At 35.9% G+C, this 17,948-nt stretch overlaps 1 protein-coding gene across 4 annotated transcripts in view; it reads right to left on the bottom strand.

Moving 5' to 3' along the window:
* Positions 1–17,948, bottom strand: part of EMSY (EMSY transcriptional repressor, BRCA2 interacting) — a 79,438-nt gene that overhangs the window by 49,881 nt on the left and 11,609 nt on the right. For 3 of the 4 annotated variants that reach the window (XM_068988430.1, XM_068988431.1, XM_068988432.1), the window contains 4 exons: positions 17,389–17,564; positions 15,638–15,790; positions 13,447–13,706; positions 4,212–4,488 (listed from right to left, as the gene is read on the bottom strand). In XM_068988430.1, coding sequence (XP_068844531.1) covers positions 4,212–4,488; positions 13,447–13,706; positions 15,638–15,790; positions 17,389–17,564 — 866 coding nt within the window. The remainder of the gene's footprint in view (positions 1–4,211; positions 4,489–13,446; positions 13,707–15,637; positions 15,791–17,388; positions 17,565–17,948) is intronic. The other variant, XM_068988433.1, reaches the window with a different exon arrangement.

Genomic DNA, 17,948 nt, shown 5'->3' with positions numbered 1-17,948 from the left:
GCTCCAACACTTAAAAAACTAATTCATTTTCCCTTGGTGAAGAGTCAAAACAAAAGAAAAATCAGCCAGCATATTCTCACATATCTCCCAACAGGTTTTTCTCTTAGAAAATATAGATTTTCAATGTGAATAAAAGAACAAAAGCAAACTAAGTTTGGTTTTGTTCTTTGCAAACTAAGTTTTGAATACTGTTTTTTAAATATTGCTTTTCGGGTTTTAATCAGTCAATTTAAAAATGGCATTAGACAAAATAATTCATACTGAAATATTCACCTTTTATTATTTAGCATGGCAAAGCAGCTTTTCTGTATCTCATTTCCAATAAAGCAAATATCAGTTGTTTCTTGAGAACTGGGTCATTAAATAATCATGTGGAAAGGTACAAGTGGGCATACTATTTAATATATCCATAGCAAAAAATTCTCGTGATAGAGGTTTTAAGAAATTTTTCAGTGCAAAGCTAGCATTAGCAAGCATGCATAGGAAGAAAATACCAACAATTTTTACTACAGATGGTATGAGTTTGAGAAAAATTATTCCTTCTCCCAGATTTTTCATCAGTAATCTTACAATTCATCAACAACACAACAGAACTATTATCTGTAATGAAGAGAAACTGATAAATTAATAGCCTAATTATAAAAATCTAATTATCAAACAGGCTATTTCACACCTTCCTCCCCCACAGCCCTATTATGACATTTATATTGCATTACAGAAAAAAATTTAAATATCACATTTGTATGTAAAATGTTTCTGGAGAATAATAAAAATGAAGAAGAAATCTTAAGATACTCTGACTCAGTTTTCCTGTATGTTGAGTTTACCCCGCAGTATAATTCTCTAAGGGTTGTTTAACGGATCAGGTAAAACCACAGATTGAGGAATAATTTTGAGAGAAGACAAAAGAAAGATGCAGTCAGAATCAGCTCGAGGGCTTACTCATCTTATTTACACATTATTCTTCCACCTTGCTCACCTCCATCCCTCCCTGACTGCTAGGATTTTGGTGACATGTGTCTGCTATATTGCTTAGTTTTACTAAACTAGATTATCTCTGGAGCCCCTTTCAAGTGCCAGCGTTTTAAAACTTAATGAAAATAAAGTGTTATTCAAGCGAAAGACAGTATTTTTAAACTATCTGAAAACTTGAACCTTTATATTGCATTAATGAACTCCTCTATTAACTGAGGTAAACTGTGCACATGAGTAACCTCCTAACTAATCTATGTTCTCTATATCCTTTTATACAGGACCACATTTGAATTGACAGGGTTGAGGGCTTTCGTAAGAAGAGGATTTCATGAAACAGAAATGGAAAATGGGAAGTACATTCAGGGCCAGACTAAATAAATAAATATAGTAAAGAGAACAGGAGTATTAGTGTATACAATAAAATAGGAAGTGCCATGTTACTTAGGTTGAAGTGCAATCAAGGAGGAAAATAAAAGCAGAAGACTGTCACAATATTGGGTAAGGTAATTCATCAAGTCTATAAAACGTTATTAGAAGAATGAGACAAAAGAAATTTCTCTCACCAAAGAGAAAAGACAATGGCAAGAGGATTTATCTGAGAAACAATAAAAAGTAGAAAAATAATAGTAATCAACCTGAGTAATAAATAATAGTCCATTCTTCACTTAATGAAGAACAAGAGTCAGATGAATTTAAGAGATAAGATAAAAAAGGTTATTTATGACTTATAGTCTGATAAATACTGTATGAAAACTAGAGGGGATAAAAGGGAAGAATCATGTTGTGATACATACTCAAGTATTTATAACTGAAATTATGATATTTAGGATTTGCTTCAAAATATTCTGGGTCAGGGATATGTAGAGGAAAATAGCAGGCATAGATGAAACAAGACTGACCATGTGTTGCTCATCGCTGAAGCTGGGTAATGGGCACATGGGTATTCATTTTACTATTCTATCTACTTACGTGTTTGGAATTTTCCATAATAAAAAAGAAAATTTCAGTTATCCTATTTCATAGATGACCAATTCAGTATAAACATTCTAATTGGTATAATTTAGGACTTCTTATATTCCAAATATACAGTTCCTCTCTATACACATGAGCCAACCATACACAATTCCCCTGCACTCTACTTTTAGAGCCAGTCAGATGGTATCACTTAAATGGCAGAAAGCAAAGAAGAACTAAAGAGCCTCTTAATGAAGGTGAAAGAGGAAAGTGAAAACGCTGGCTTAAAACACAACACTCAGAAAACCAAGATCATGGCATTTGATCCTATCACTTCATGGCAAATAGATGGGGAAACACTGGAAACAGTGACAGACTATTTTTCTGTGCTCCAAAATCACTGCAGATGCTGACTGCAGCCATGAAATTAAAAGATGCTTGCTCCTTGGAAGAAAAGCGATGACAAGCCTAGACAGTGTATTAAAAAGCAGAGACACCACTTTGCTGACAAAAGTCCACAGAGTCAAAGCTATGATTTTTTTCAGTAGTCACGTATAGATGTGAGAGCTGGATCATAAAGAAGGCTGAGTGGTAAAGAATTGATGCTTTCTAATTGTGGTGCTAGAAAAGACTCTTGAGAGTCCCCTGGACTGCAAGGAGATCAAACCAGTCAGTCCTAAAGGAAATCAACCCTGAATATTCATTGGAATGACTGATGCTGAAGTTGAAGCTCCAATCCTTGTCCACGTGATTAGAAGAGCCAACTCATTGGAAAAGACCCTGATGTTGGGAAAGACTGAGGGCAACAGAAGCGGGTAACAGAGGATAAGATGGCTGGACAGCATCACTGACTCAATGGACATTAGCTTAAGCAAACTCCAGGAGATAGTGAAGGACAGGGAAGCCTGGTGTGTTGCAGTCCATGGGGTCACAAAGAGTCAGACACGACTTAGCGACTGAACAACAGCAGCTACGCTTATTAACATGGAGTCCTCCACCAAGTCTTATTGTTACCAAGACTCTTCCCCCTCCACCACCAGCTGCCCCTAGAAGAATAACCAGAAACAGATACATCAGCTCTAAAACAGTTTGTCTTTAGTCCCCAAAAGCAGCAGACACTGACTGCCATAGTGCCCCAGGTACCTACACAGAGGCTACTGAAGAAGCCCTGCATTCAGAATCACAACTGCAGTTTATATATTACCACTTCTGCTAACATTTACCTTTTTCTAAGAAAATCCCTTAATTTCTTAGCACTTATATCTAAACTAAATATCTCAAACAAAAACTCAAAATAATCATACAGTTTCCTTGGAGTATCTACATTTGAATAGTTTATTTTTATATCTCTCATGCTCTATTGAATTCCACTGAATTTAGGAGAAATCTCTGAGATGTCTTGTCTAGCTCTCCTATGACAACTTAGGGCTCAAAGATATACAGAATGCTAAGAAACAAAGGAGAAAATAGGGAAGTCAAAGTCACAGGTTCCCAAGAGATTCAAAAGATATCTGGAAAAAAAAAAAAAAAAAAGATACCTGGAGAAAATTAAGAATGAAAAATGGAAGCATGGAATATTCATTTGCCTAAAGCTATTTCAATAATAACAAAGAGAAATACCAGTCAAACCAGTCAATCCTAAAGGAAATCAACCCTGAATATTCAGTGGAAAGACTGATGCTGAAGCTGAAGCTCCAATACTTGTGCCACCTGATGCAAAGAGCCAACTCACTGGAAGAGACCCTGATGCTGGGAAAGATTGAAGATGTGAAGAGAAGGGGACGACAGAGGACAAGATGGTTGGATAGCAACACCGACTCAACGGCCATGAGTTTGAGCAAACTCTGGGAGATGATGAAGGACAGGGAACCCTGACATGCTGCAGTCCACAGGGTCGCAAACACTTGGACACAACTGGGTGACTGAACAACAACAAGAGAAATACCCTTCTTTTCTCAAATAACAATTTCACAAAGGGGAAATGTGTGTGTGTTGTGGGGGGAGGGGGATTAAATCAGAAGCTTGGGATGAACACTACTATATATAAAATAGATAATCAGCAAGGACCTACTATATAGCACAGGGAACTCTATTCAATATTCTGTGATAATCTATAAGAGAAAAGAAACTAAAAAAGAATGAATCTATGTATAACTGAATCACTTTGCTGCACACCTGAAACTAACACATTGTATATCAATTATATGGCAATAAAATTAAAATATTATGAAAAAAATTCCATACACTACAGGGACAGAATTTCATGATGAATTACCACTTACCTTGTGCTACTGTTGACATGACCACAGATGGTGTGGAAGAAACCACAGCTGTTACTGCAACTGTATTAGGAATAGGTGATGGTGTAGAACTGCTGCTGCCACTGCTGCTACTACTGACCAGAGAGGACTGTGAAGCAGTTATAACCACTGGTGGCTTCTGAGTTGTGGAAGCAATGACTGATGTTGGTACAAGCTTAGTGACTGCTGCATAGTTATGGGATTTGGAGAGAATGTTGGGCACGAAGGTTGAACTTGGTGATGTGGTCACTATAATAACCTAAGGAAGGCAAAATAAGTTATTTTCATGTACCTATCATACTACTAATGTATCTAGACTCACAGTTACATACAATTTAAAAATAGTTTATGAAACACAATGAAGCAATTCAAGAAAAAGAAATTTACCACTAAAAATATATGAAAGCTTTCCTTTACTAGTGATCACCAAAATGTATTTAAAAGAAACACCTTTTACTAACCAAACGTTTTAAAAGACAACATTCCATGCTGTACAAGATGCAGCATTTCAGCATGTTCAGGGAGTATCAACTGGCATAATTTTTCTAGAAAATAATTTGGATAGTCATTCGTTTAGAAATATTCGTTGAGCATCTACTATGTGCCAGGCATGGTTCTAGAGGCTGAGGCTAGTGGAATGAACCAAACAGAAAAATTTCTAATTTCCATTAAACTATAGTCCAGTAAGGGGAGAAAAATAGTAAACACACAGAAAAGTAAATATGTGTCATGTTGACATAAATGGAAGACACAATAAAGCAGGGTAGAAAACAAAAGAAAAAGGGGGTGGTATACGGTTTTTTATAAAATGTTCAATGAAGATCTCTCTGACAGGGTGATAGATAAGCAGAAACTAGAAGTAGGGGTTGAATCACACGGCTACCTAGAGGAAGAGCATCCAATGGAACAGGGAACAGCAAATACTAAGCTCCTGAGGGACAAACAAGCGTGGTATGTTCAAGAAACCTCAAGGACCTAATAAGCTGGATTGGAATTTATAAGACAGAGAGTAGTAGCAGACAGACTTAGTAAAGTAATAGGGCACTAGATGATGTAAGATCATGTTGATATGTATACCCTTGATATGATTTGATGAAAATGGCATTTTATTTCTGTGGTCTTCCTTCTAAAAACCCATAACTATAATCTAATCATAAGAAAAACATGAAATAAATTGAAGAAGTGTGGCATACTACAAAATATCTGACTAGTGCTCAAAACTGTCAAGGTCCTCAAACACAAGGAAAGTATGAAAAACTTTCACAACCAAGAGGAGTCTAAGAAGGCATGACAAGAAAATGTAATGTAATGTTTACCTAAAGACAATAGGTAAAAACTAAAGAAATCTGAATAAACCATGAACTTTATTAATATTAATGCATCAATACTGGTTTATTAATTGGAGGAAACGTACCATATTAACACAAAATGTTAAGAACAGCGGAAACTGCATGCAGAGTATATGAGAACTCTCTGTACTGTTTTTTCAATTTTCCTGTAAATCCAAATCTGTTCTAAAAAGTAAAGCACTTTTTAAAAAGCATTACTCAATTTGCTAGGTGAAAAGTACAGCCAGGCAGAGACAGGAGAAACAGGGAGACAAATTAGGAGGCTCCTGAAAACCAAGCAGAGAAGATGGTGACCAAAATGTCTGTAGTAGAACTGATGAAAAGTGAACAAATTTTGAATATATTTAAAGGTAAAACCAACTGGATTTGCTCACAGACACAGAAAATGGAGGAAAAAAGAGGCAGGATAGAGACTTCAAGGTTAACCACTAGGACCTGAAAAATGTAGGTGACAGAGGAGAAAGCATTTCAGAAAGAGGGAACAGGACGGCGCAAAAGATCAGAGGTAGGAATTAGTCTGATGTATTTAAAAACAGAAAAGAGAGCCAGTGCAGCAACAGCATACAGGGCAAGGAAGGGTTACGAAAGTAAGCAGAGGCCAGATCAAATTTGCAAACCAGAGTAAAGAATCTAAATTTTATACTAAGTATAATGGGAAGCCACGGGAAGATTTTAAGTAAAGAAACAACAAAACCTGATTTATAGTTTAAAATGTCATTTTAGTTGCTAGGTGATGAGAGGTAAGAGTGGAAGCAGTAAGACTAGTAAAGAAGTCACTGCAGTAGACTAGGCAAGAAACGGTAGAGGCTGCTCGGACTAGGGTGTTAGTCAAAGAGAAGTGATCAGATTCAGACTATTTTAAGACACAGAGTGAACAGGACTTGCTGATGTATGGAAATGGCAGAGTTGAGGAAAAGAAGAGAATCAAGATTAGCTCCTAGAGCTAATACACACTGGTTTATTGAAATCTCCTAACAATCTTACCACAGAGATTACTATTATTATCCCCATTTTACAGTTGAGAACACAAAACCACTTATAAATCTGTAGTATCAGCTTTATTCTGGGCAAGTATAATGGTAGTTTAGTGATACCCCAAACAATACTGAGTGAATTTTTCCTCTTTAACCAGAATTACTTTTTACCTACCTAGGACAGAAAATTGTTTTGAAAAACCCAAAGAATTTAAGGGAGAAATTCTTTTTAAAAATTTTTATATCAGTCCTAAAGAATCTCTGAAATTAAATCAGTCAGTCAAACTTACTGATGTCTGTACTCAGTACTGACATCTCAAAGAAGCTTTGACGTCATATCATTATTGTTTTATATTCCAGTGTTAGAGAATTCTAAGTAGTGTCCATTACTTTAAGAAGTTTGTTGATTATTTGAGGAGTCAAGAGAGACATATAAGTCTTGACCAGCAAAAACCTCTATAGAGTTGACCAGCATACTTCTATATAGACTCAATCAGCAAACATCTACATAGCACTATTACAAACACAACCATTAGCCATCATATAAACTGAGAAGTAGACCAAGATGGTAAAAAGACCCGAAGTTAAGAGTCAAATGAACCTGAGAACTCTGAGTAGAGAATCTCCGCTACTAACAAATGGTAGGGCCCCGGATATGTGAAAATCTCTATGTTCCAATATTCATCTATAAAATAGGGATAATAATACTTACCTTACAAACCATTATAAGGGTTAAGTGAGATAATGATGTGAAGCATTTAACATAGTGCTAGGCACATAGCAGGTGGTCAATATTTGGCAGTTTACAAATGGTACTTAGTAGTATCTTATTACTACTACTTAATAAATGTTAGAAGGATATCAGTAAAGCTGTTATAGATCAAATCAACCTGGAAATTGATTTTTTAATATATCAAATTAATGTGGAAATTTATTTTAATGTACTCTACTTTTGTTTCATTAAAAAATTTTATATATCTTTTTCCCAAATTCTGATACCACTGAGAATCCAAAGAACTCACAGTTACTACCAACTAGCCAAGCCAATTAATAGTAGTAATAGCAATGGTAGGTTTTATATTTGCCAATTCTGAACTAATAGCAGTACCTTCCTAGAGCATAGTTTTTAGAGGGACTCTGCGGCACAGATGAAGATTCGCCAAGGCTTGGCAGGAAAGTATGCCACACTTAACAGGCAATATCTGTCATGGGTAGGGAAAGGGAAGCATTCACACTTGGGTCAAATATTTTTAATTTTAGAACTAGAGTATACATGTAGACTTCTAATATTAAGACAATAACATTTCAGCAAAATAAATATAGAATCTTTGAAAGCATGTTTTAGATTATAGGTGTAAATGATAAAATATATTTTGAGATTTCAGTCTGCAAGCTAATCTCTGATTTGAAAAGGGGTTATCCAAAATTAGAGATCCACCTTGAAGAAAATTTACTTGTACTTCAGTTACGTGTTACAATAAGGAAAACAAAGGGATTCTGAAACCAAGAAAACCAAACAGTGTTTATTCAGGCCATAATTCAAATTACTGACCTTCTAGCACTCACAAAAACTCCTTAAGAGTGCTGGGACTTGCACCCTAAGGATAAAATGAAAAATATCAATCAAGCATGTGAAAGCATAAAGCTATATTCTGTTGCTTTGTTTATATAAGTGCTGTACCAATGTTATACTTAAAATGAAGGCCCCACATTAACACAGGTGGAAATTTATCTACCCTGAAAATACATGACCTATTTGAATCTGAATCAAGTCCACAGATTCATAAATAATTATATGTAATGTAAAGTAATTCCTAAGTTGACTTCCATAGAATTTGTGAGAAATCCAAGGTGAATAGAATAATGGTAACAGCTTTACAGAGATTTCAAAAAAATCCAATTATCCAGCAAAGGAAAACAAAAAACATACCAAAAATCCAGTGTATCTATTAGTCCTACCCACATTCAGCTTCTCCAAGAAATAACAAAATTAATGGCACTGAATACACATGAAGTAAAAGAGTATAGTTTTGCACCTAAAATAAAATAGATACTTAGTAAATATTTGTGGAATGAATAAGTCTTAATTTTGTTTTTTTTGGCTATGCTGGGTCTTCATTGCTGGGCAGGCTTTCTCAAGGTATGGCAAGTGGGGGCTACTCTTTTGCAGTGCATGGGCTTCTCATTGCAATGGCTTCTCTCGTGGAACACAGGCTCCAGGGCAGGCAGGCTTCAGCAGGTGTGGCACGTGGACTCAGTAGTTATGGCTCCCAGGCTCTAGAGCACAGGTTTAGTAGTTGCAGTACACAGGCTTAGTTGCTAAATGGCATGAGGGATCTTCTGGGAGCCGGAATTGAACCCATGTCTCCTGCACTGGCAGGTGGATTCTTTACCACTGACCACTAGGAAAGCCAATTTAATTTGTTTTACATATTTATTCAACACAGTAGGACAAATCTACGGTTCTAAGTCTGGAATATTATGGGATGACTCATGCATGACTTTGGAGATAAATATGTCCTCTTATGAGCATTACAAGTCTGACAACCCCAACTATCCATTTTCAATTGACAATTCAGAAGAAAAGAAAAAATTAAAATTAAAAAGTTCACCCATTTCACTTAAAGGTGAGCCCCCATCTATTGTAAGAATTTTTATATACGTTTACTAAGAAGACTGAAAAGTTAATTTAAATGTCAGGTGACATTTACTGAGTATTCATCATATGTACTATGTTAAGTACTTTCCATGAATCATCTCAATTAATTAAGTAGTAAGCACTATTATTATCTTTGTTTTTAAAGGAAACTGAGGCTCAAGAGAGATTGAGAGCGACTACTAGAACCATATATACTTATTCACTCAACAAATATTAGTTAACACCTACTGCATGTCAGGCACTGTTCTAAACACTAGGAAATAGTAATGAATAAGACCAAGTCTCTACCTTCAGTAACTTATACTGTATGGGAGAAACAGAAAATGAACAAATAAGGAACATAATGTCAACTAGTTATAAGTATAATGAATAGAAGTATAATAAGACAGAATAAAGAAATAAAAGGACATAGACTAGAGGTGGGTGCTCTTTTAGCTATAACTTTGCTACATTATTTCTCAAATATCAAAAGAGCAGAAGAGAAGAGGGAGACGAGAAGAGAATTACTGATAAAATGGATCCAGCAAAGAAGGTAGTAAAAATTTACAGAAGTAGATTTAAATATTCTTGGAGTATAGCAGACTAAAGACACCTAATATACAGCTAGCCCAGAAAACAATAATTAAAATATATAAAAATTGATATTCAGAAAGATTACCCTGGAGCCATCAAATACAAAAATTATGTTCAGTGTAACATTTAAGAAGTCAGCAAAAATAGTCAATTTCTATATATTAAGGGGGAGGCTTAGTGAAATAAATTCATTATTTGGAACAGTTCATTCCCAATAGTATAAATAAATTTTTTTTTAAGTTCACTGACTTGACTTATAGGTTTATCTCTTCCAGTAAAATATTTTTATATAAGTCTACCAAAAAAGATTAGAAAGTTAATGTTAGGTAACAATGCTTTCCATTAAAACACCAGCAAGGGAAGGGACCTAACATTTTTTGAGTACACACATTTTGTGTACTTCAAAATACCCAGTCTCGGGAATTCCCTGGTGGTCCAGTGGCTAAGACTCTGTGTTCCTGATACAGGGGGGCTGGGTTCGATCCCTGGTTAGGGAACTAGTTCCCACATGCCACAACTAAGACTCTATGCAGCCAAATAAAATAAAATATCCAGTTTCATTTATTCCTCACAATAACCTTACAAAATAGGTATTATCCTCATCTCACAGATGGATAAATAGATTTAGAAAGGCTAAGTTATCTCAGGTCATACTGGAAGAGCTGGGGTTCTAACCCAGGCCTCTTTAACTACAAAAAATCCTTACCTGATTTTTAATACTAAACTACGATGCCTCAGCCTAAGACTGAAGACAGAATTATATTCCACAGATCAACTCATTATCATTTCTAGTTTATCAAGAAAATTAAAATTTTTGCATATTATATAATGACATCTTTCCAAGAAACTCAAGGAGCTTCTTTAAATGAAAGTTATCATGTATCTGAAGATTTAAAAGTAGGAAAGACAAACTATTGAAAACAAGAATTTACCTCTACTCATTCCCCCAAATCCCTCTAAAACAGTACGAAGGGATTTTTCAGAAGAAGCACATAAAACCAAAAGGTTAAAATAGAAAGGAGACAACAGCTACCAAGTTTTTGAAAAGTGGAAAACAGAGAAGTAATAACCAATCAAGCATACTCAAAAAACTGAACATCTAAGACCAGCAAGCAGAGAAACAAAAAATAAGACAGCTTTCAGAGAATCCCAGAAAGACTCAGGAACTTGAGAGTACCAGATGCTTCTGAAGTGGGGATAACAGAGGGATTAAAAAAATGGAAATCAGTTGAAAACCTGTTCAAGCAGCATTAAGATCCCCAGCTATCCTCCCTTATCCTAAAGGAAGACTAAAAACTTATTCTCTTGAGGGAGAGATTGAATCCAAGGGAATTTGATGATACAAGGCTGAGGAGAGTGCGTGCTATGGTAAAAACAGAGGGGTTTAGTAAAGTCTATGTACTGAATGATTAGACTATCCAGCCCTCTCCCTCCCTTCGTTTCCAAAATATTAGCAGATAGGCTTACTACTATAAGTGAAGGCTAGAAGATTCTTCTCTAAAGAATCTGTCCAGTCCATGAAAAAGTCTTAATGAGAATGACAACTGGTGGAGGTAAAGTGGTACTGAGTGTTTATCAACAGAACAGCCCAGCTAAGTCAACCCACAATGAAAGTCACCAGCCAGTTACGTCCCATCCAACTCACAAAGCTTTCATCAGCTTTTTAGTGCCCACTTGCATATATAGATGTGGCCAACATTTAAGGAAACTTAAAGACAGAGATCAAAACAAATAAGTAAAAGAAATTTACAAGAGAGAAAATATGAAAGAAAAAAAATTTTTTTAATCATCGTACCATTAGAAAAGAACATAGTGACCATGAAAGAGCAAGATACTATTAAAAAAAAAAAAGAAGAAGAACTTTCAGAGAGCAAGAAAGTTATTAGAAATTTTAAACAAAAAAACCAAAATGAAAAATTCCAGACAAGTAATGAAGGATACAGTTTAAAAATTATGAAAATAATACTTACAGAGCATTTACTATGTGCCAGGCTCTATCCTACTCATTTACATTTATTATCTCATTTATTTACACCCTAAAGCCCTATAAAATAGATATATTATTCTATTTTACAACAGTAAACTTAGTTTTCCCAAAGTCACATAGCTAGTAAGTAGAAAAAAATGGGATTCAAAATTCAGGAAGTCTACTTCTAAAATCCAGGCTTTTAACTACTTTACTACAGTAGAAAAAGCAAACAAATGGAAACTGGGGATGAGAAAGATTGAAATTACAGGATCAATCTAGGCATTCAATATCCAGAATAAGAGGTGATCCAAAAAAAGAGAAGAATCAAAGAAATAATTCAAGAAATTTTCCAGAATTGAAGGATAGGAGTGACTAGAATACCAGGGGCCACTTGAGTCTACAACTCAATGGATAAAATAAAGACCCACAACCACGGAAAATTACCTTGAAGTTTCAGAACTCTGACAGTTACTAAGAGCTTTCCAAGAGAAAATGAGGGTCTGGGATTATAATGGCATTACTGGACTTCTCAAAAGCAATACTGTAAGCCAACAGCCAGTGAAGTAGCATCTTTAAAATTCTCAAGGAAAATGACCTCCCACCTAGAATACCTACCTTGCTAAATTGACATCAAGACAGTAGGAGGGTAGAATAAAGAAATTTTCAGTCTACCATGTAGGGTCTCAAAGACTTCCCAGGTGGTGCAGTGGTAAAGAATCCACCTGCAATGCAGGAGATGTGGGAGACATGGGTTTGATCCCTGGGTTAGGAAGATCCTCTGGAGGAGAAACCCACTCCAGTGGGTTCCAATAGCAACCCACTCCAGTATGCTTGCCTGGACAACCACATGGACAGAGGGGCCTGGAGGGCTACATTCCACAGGGTTGTGAAGAGTCGGACACAACCTGAGTATACGCACACGCATGCACTTGTGCACGCGCACACACACACACAAAAGGTCTTAACAACTCTACTTTCCACCCCACCCATATACCAAGAAGCTACTGGAGGATATACTTCAGGAAATTTGTAAATAAACCAAGAAAGGGGAAGATCAGAATGACAGTGAAGGGAGATCTTAGACACAGCAGTGTGTAACAAGCCTAGGGTACCATCAGTTTCCAGATTAGTGTCGGAAGTAGAGGGTTCTAATAACAAAATTGACCAAATACTGATGACATGAACATACTGAGAGAAGAGTTTAGAAATGAATTAATGATAGCTTTCAAGAATTAAAAAGATAACAATTATCCACTTAATCATATCCTTCCTTTCTTCTGTGAAACACCTAACTCTGTCTGACAACTTCATTACTCTGGAAACATAAATACTGAGTTCCTAAAGGTAAAGTTATCCAAATAGAGGCTGAAAGAATCCTCTATATTTTAATTTTTTTCCAAATAGAACCATAAAAGTGAAATAAATGGAAGTCTTAGAAGATCTGCTAGCTATGTCATATCAGGCAAGTCATGTGGCATCTCTGAGCCTCATCTACAAAAACATATACAAAAAGTAAAATAATAATATCTAACCCAAAGCTTTATATGTAGAATTTAAGAAAGAGATGTGAACATTCCCACCATAATGCCAAGCACATAGTAAGCACTCAGTGCATGTTTGTTAAATCTGGATCACATTGACTGAAAGAGATTAAAACAGCGCCTGGCAGACAGAGATTCCCTCTACCACATACCTTCTGTGTTGTTGAGTTTGTTGTCTGTGTTGATGGTTTGGTGAAGGTTATTTTCACAGGAGACATGTGGGGTGGTAAGGAGTTGGCAATGCTCTGCATGATGTTGCTCATCTTAGGACTGCCACTCACAGGCACAGTGATCGTCTTTGAGACCGGAACGACAGCCTTTGGAACTTCCTTAAGGACAACAGGGGAGGAGCTAGAAGAGTTTGTTCGCCTTCGTTTTCTGGGTTTTTCATCTTCATCTGAACAGCTAACACCTATAAGGCAATAATAACATTGTTAAATTTTATAGCTATCTAACCTTGTATTTTATACTTCATTTTAAAATCATCGTGTCATCAGTCATCCTTGGTCTCTCCCTCTGCCTCACGCCCAATCAGATAGTTCTATCAATCCTCTCTTAGGGGAGCTATCTCTGAACACCTTCCCGACTTTCTTTAACCCTACAGCCATGTCAGACCTCCTTATCTCCTGCCTGCATGTCAGCGACAACCTCCTAAAAGTTGTACATGCTTCTAATTTCTCCACTTCCATTCTACCTTTCAAGCTACTACAAGTTATAAAAATCTCACATCTAATCATGCCAGTGCCCTGCCTCAAATCTTTTAGTTTTACCTCCCTACAAGATAAGGCACAAAAATCATTACTGTCTCATTCAAGGTCCCATATCTTTCTAAGAACACAATACCCTATTCCACCCACCCTATAATCCTTGTAAATTGACATGCTCACCATTCCCCAAAGCCAATTTATCACATACTCTATCCATGTGGAATCTCTATGTACTCTTGTTCTTTGGGGAACACCACATATCATCAACGACCTCTTCATTATCCAGCAGTCATCATCCTGTAAGCTATTTCCTCAGTGAAGCCTTCCCTTACTCCAAGCAAAGCTAATCCATGTCTCCTCTGAACTTGGAAAGCACTTCATACATTCTTTTCGGTATCACTTATCCCATGGCAATGTGGCAGGCAGTCTGCACATCTCCTGTTATTAAGGGGCTCTCAAAGGGCAACACCTCAGTCTTATTGGTTTGTTTCCCTGGTACAGTGCCTTGCACATATGAAGTCAGGAGAATGAATGATTATATCTCAAACTAATGTTACCTGTGTGATTTCTGAGAATAAAGCAATAAACTTTCAGTTACTTCAAGCTATATATTATGTGAAATACTTTCTTCATGTTTGGGATTCACTTTCAACATTTAAAAAACAATTAAAAAGTAGACCTCTATAGTTATTTTAAAAGACCATTTTGGCTAAATTCACAGAAATCAGGTATAATACTCCCAAAGTTTAAAATTTTTCTTTATGTACTAAAGCCTCAATTGTCTTGTACTTAAGAAAAAAATCAAATGAAAAACAAAATTTTGCAATATACATAGGAAACCTTTATAAAGCAGACATTTACAAAAGCACACAGCATGACTCATGTAATTGGTGATAAAACATAACTCCTTATTCCTTCAAGTTTTAGATTCTAACCAAGACTGACAATGACCTAAAATTATTTCCGTCTAAAACAGCAAAGTCCACCTCTAAAAGTTACAAAGAAATTAAGTTTATAACTACATTGAGAAAAATGAAAGTCAAATAGTAATGATCTCGAGTTAACACTAAAAGCAAATCAATACTGACATAACAGACATTGAAAGCAAAAAATGAACTGGACATCAAAGTGCTTCACAGGGTAGAATCAAAGGGTTAACAACTGCAAATAAACCTCAAAAATTACAGTCAACTAGAAATGTGAAAGAAAGATGCTCTAGAATGCTTCACTGAAATTTAACAATTAGATGATATGTTGCATAATTTTTAAAAACACTACAAAGACTACTATTACAGGAATAAACACTAAATAAATGATATAAGCACATTCCCTTAGTTTCTATTCACATTTGTATTCTATGAAAATCAGAACAAGTGAATACTTAAGAGGATAGCACTGTTTAAGGCAGATTCCCCACAGAAAACAAAAAAAGGATAATTAGTCAACCCCCGGAAATGATTAAAAAGCAATATATACCTAGTCACATGTAAAGAAAGGAATTCTTTACAATGTTCAAAAACTAACCACTGCTAATAGCCAGTGGGCCAATGAATTAATCAGGAAGGCAGATCTAATCAGAGCCTATGCTGCAGCTTTTAGCCAAGATGGCCCTGATAACACTGAGAATATCACTTACTTTTGACATAAACAGTACTTCCACTTGGCAAGACAACTACATTGGAGGCAGGACTGGCAGGTCTTGGAGACTTAACCGTTGCTATGCTGCCACTTGGAACAGGGGTAGAGGTTGGGGTTGACGTGGTACTTGTGTAGGAATAGCAAACCACTACTGAAGGAACGATAAAAAAGTTCGCTGTTAACTTTCACCAAAACGGTCCACACATACACAAAGATAATTTTTTTTACTGCAGGCCAATTTTAACATTTTCATATAACCAGAAGTTAGCAGCCAATTCTAGGAATTAGGTCCACAGGTTAAAAAAATTAATAACCATTTCTGAAAATCATCACTTAACTAGATTTTCCCCAAGTATTTTAGCAGCTGTCTACAGGTGGCAATGACAATAGAGAAGAGCACAGTTACAAAGAAACCAAGTTCAAAACTGAGAAAAATGAAAATTATTATTTATTCATAGCAGGAGTTAGACAAAAAGCATATACTTATATTCTTTTCTAATACTAATAGCAGTATCAATGATGGAGTGATGGATCAGTTTTCCCTAACCACAGAAATTTCCAACTTAGCCCCTAGAGAGAACCAAGGTAAGTTTCTCTTATAAACAACTCACTAGTCACTTGCCATCTAAACAGTGCAATAATAGCTAAGGTAATGACAACACAGTATTTTAACTGCTTGAATAACAGCAACAAGCAGGAATGATTACCAAGGATTATGCTAAATTCTTCCCATATATTTATCACTAATCTCACAACGCCACATCCTCATTTTAAGGATGAGGAACCCAAGGCTCACAGAAGCTAAAAGACTGGGTGGAGGTCACAAAGCAAGGAAATGACAAATGAGGACTCAAACCTAGATTAGAACTATCAAAAATTCTATATTCTTTCCACTGAATCAGAGAGGTGGTAAACAGAAAAGATAAAAGAGGGCAGAGAAGAAAGGTATCTCTCCTGCAACAAAGAAAACAGGAATTCAATGAAGGCCAAGTTTGCACACTGATAACTGTCTCTCCCTAAATATAGCTTCCTTATGTGTAAAAGAGTCTGGCATGAATGAAAGGAATGTCTCATTCTGTTCCACAATCCATAGATACTCAAAAAAAGATAATTCCCCAAAGTAATCTGACAACTGCATTATTTTCAGGGTCATTTTCATATAACACCAAACTAAGCTACTGAAGTCAACTGAAACATGCACTCTCAAATTTAATATTACTCTTGGTTACCTCAGGAGACTCCAAGGAATTTTAAAGCATGTGTCAATGACTAGATTAAATAACAATAAGAAAGCCTTCTCCATCAGCCATGCAACCCCTAACAGATTAAACACATTGACTGGAACAGAGAAACAGCATATACCATTGATTCCAGAAGACAAGAACAGAACTTTATTTTCTAAAGTATCAGTTCAGCATCTTTCTCCGGCAGCTATCATAAATGACTTCTATTGCCTTATTAATTTTCCAAGGCCTTTTATCCACTTCTAACAAGACAGGTTCCTATTAAAAAATTCATTCCAAGGCTTTCTGCAATTTTGTGATTAATGTAATTCACACTTTGAACAAAGGGATATTTAATTTTGGCTAAGACTAAAAACTTGGCAGTTTCTAGTCTCAGAACAAGAGTTATTCACTACGTTTCACAGAGTTTGAATACTGGGACAAAAACAGAAGAAAAATAAGATAACTTTTCTTGGAAGAATCCAAGAGAAGTCATCCTTACACACTGAAATATTTCTTTACTCACCTTCCTTGCTTCCTGTTTCTGCAGGCACTGGAAGAGATGCATTGTGCTGAACAGCTGCATTGGCAACAGCATTAGCTGTTACAGTGAAGGCAGTTTGGGGAACCAGCCGGGGCATCAGGGGTACCAATCGACGACCTTCAATGGACCATTCTGAGGAGCTATTAGGTCCAGACATACTAAACAAAAAAGAAAATGCTGCTACAAGAGTTCTCAATAGCTAAAACTGAATCAAATACATATATTCAAATATAACTTTTCAAATTATAAAAAAAAAGTACCCTGAGTGAACAGGAGAGGCTTTATTTTAAGCAAGATCAAAACTATGAATAAAAATCAGAATTTAAGGAATCTTACATACACTTAGGTTTTCACACATTTTATTCCATAATCTGAATCTTATAATGAACATCTCTGAAACTGTGGAAAACTGTCCCATGCCTTGTAAATAAACATCAACATTATTTTCATTAGTTTAAATCTGGCTGGTATTGAAGATGAAAACTAGTATTTCTACCAACTTTTAGAACTTAATGTTGTAATTAGGCTAAAAAGGTAAAAAT

The sequence above is a fragment of the Capricornis sumatraensis genome, chromosome 16 (assembly GCF_032405125.1).
Source record: "Capricornis sumatraensis isolate serow.1 chromosome 16, serow.2, whole genome shotgun sequence".
Taxonomy (NCBI): Eukaryota; Metazoa; Chordata; class Mammalia; order Artiodactyla; family Bovidae; genus Capricornis; species Capricornis sumatraensis.
This window is presented reverse-complemented; position numbering and strand designations above follow the sequence as displayed.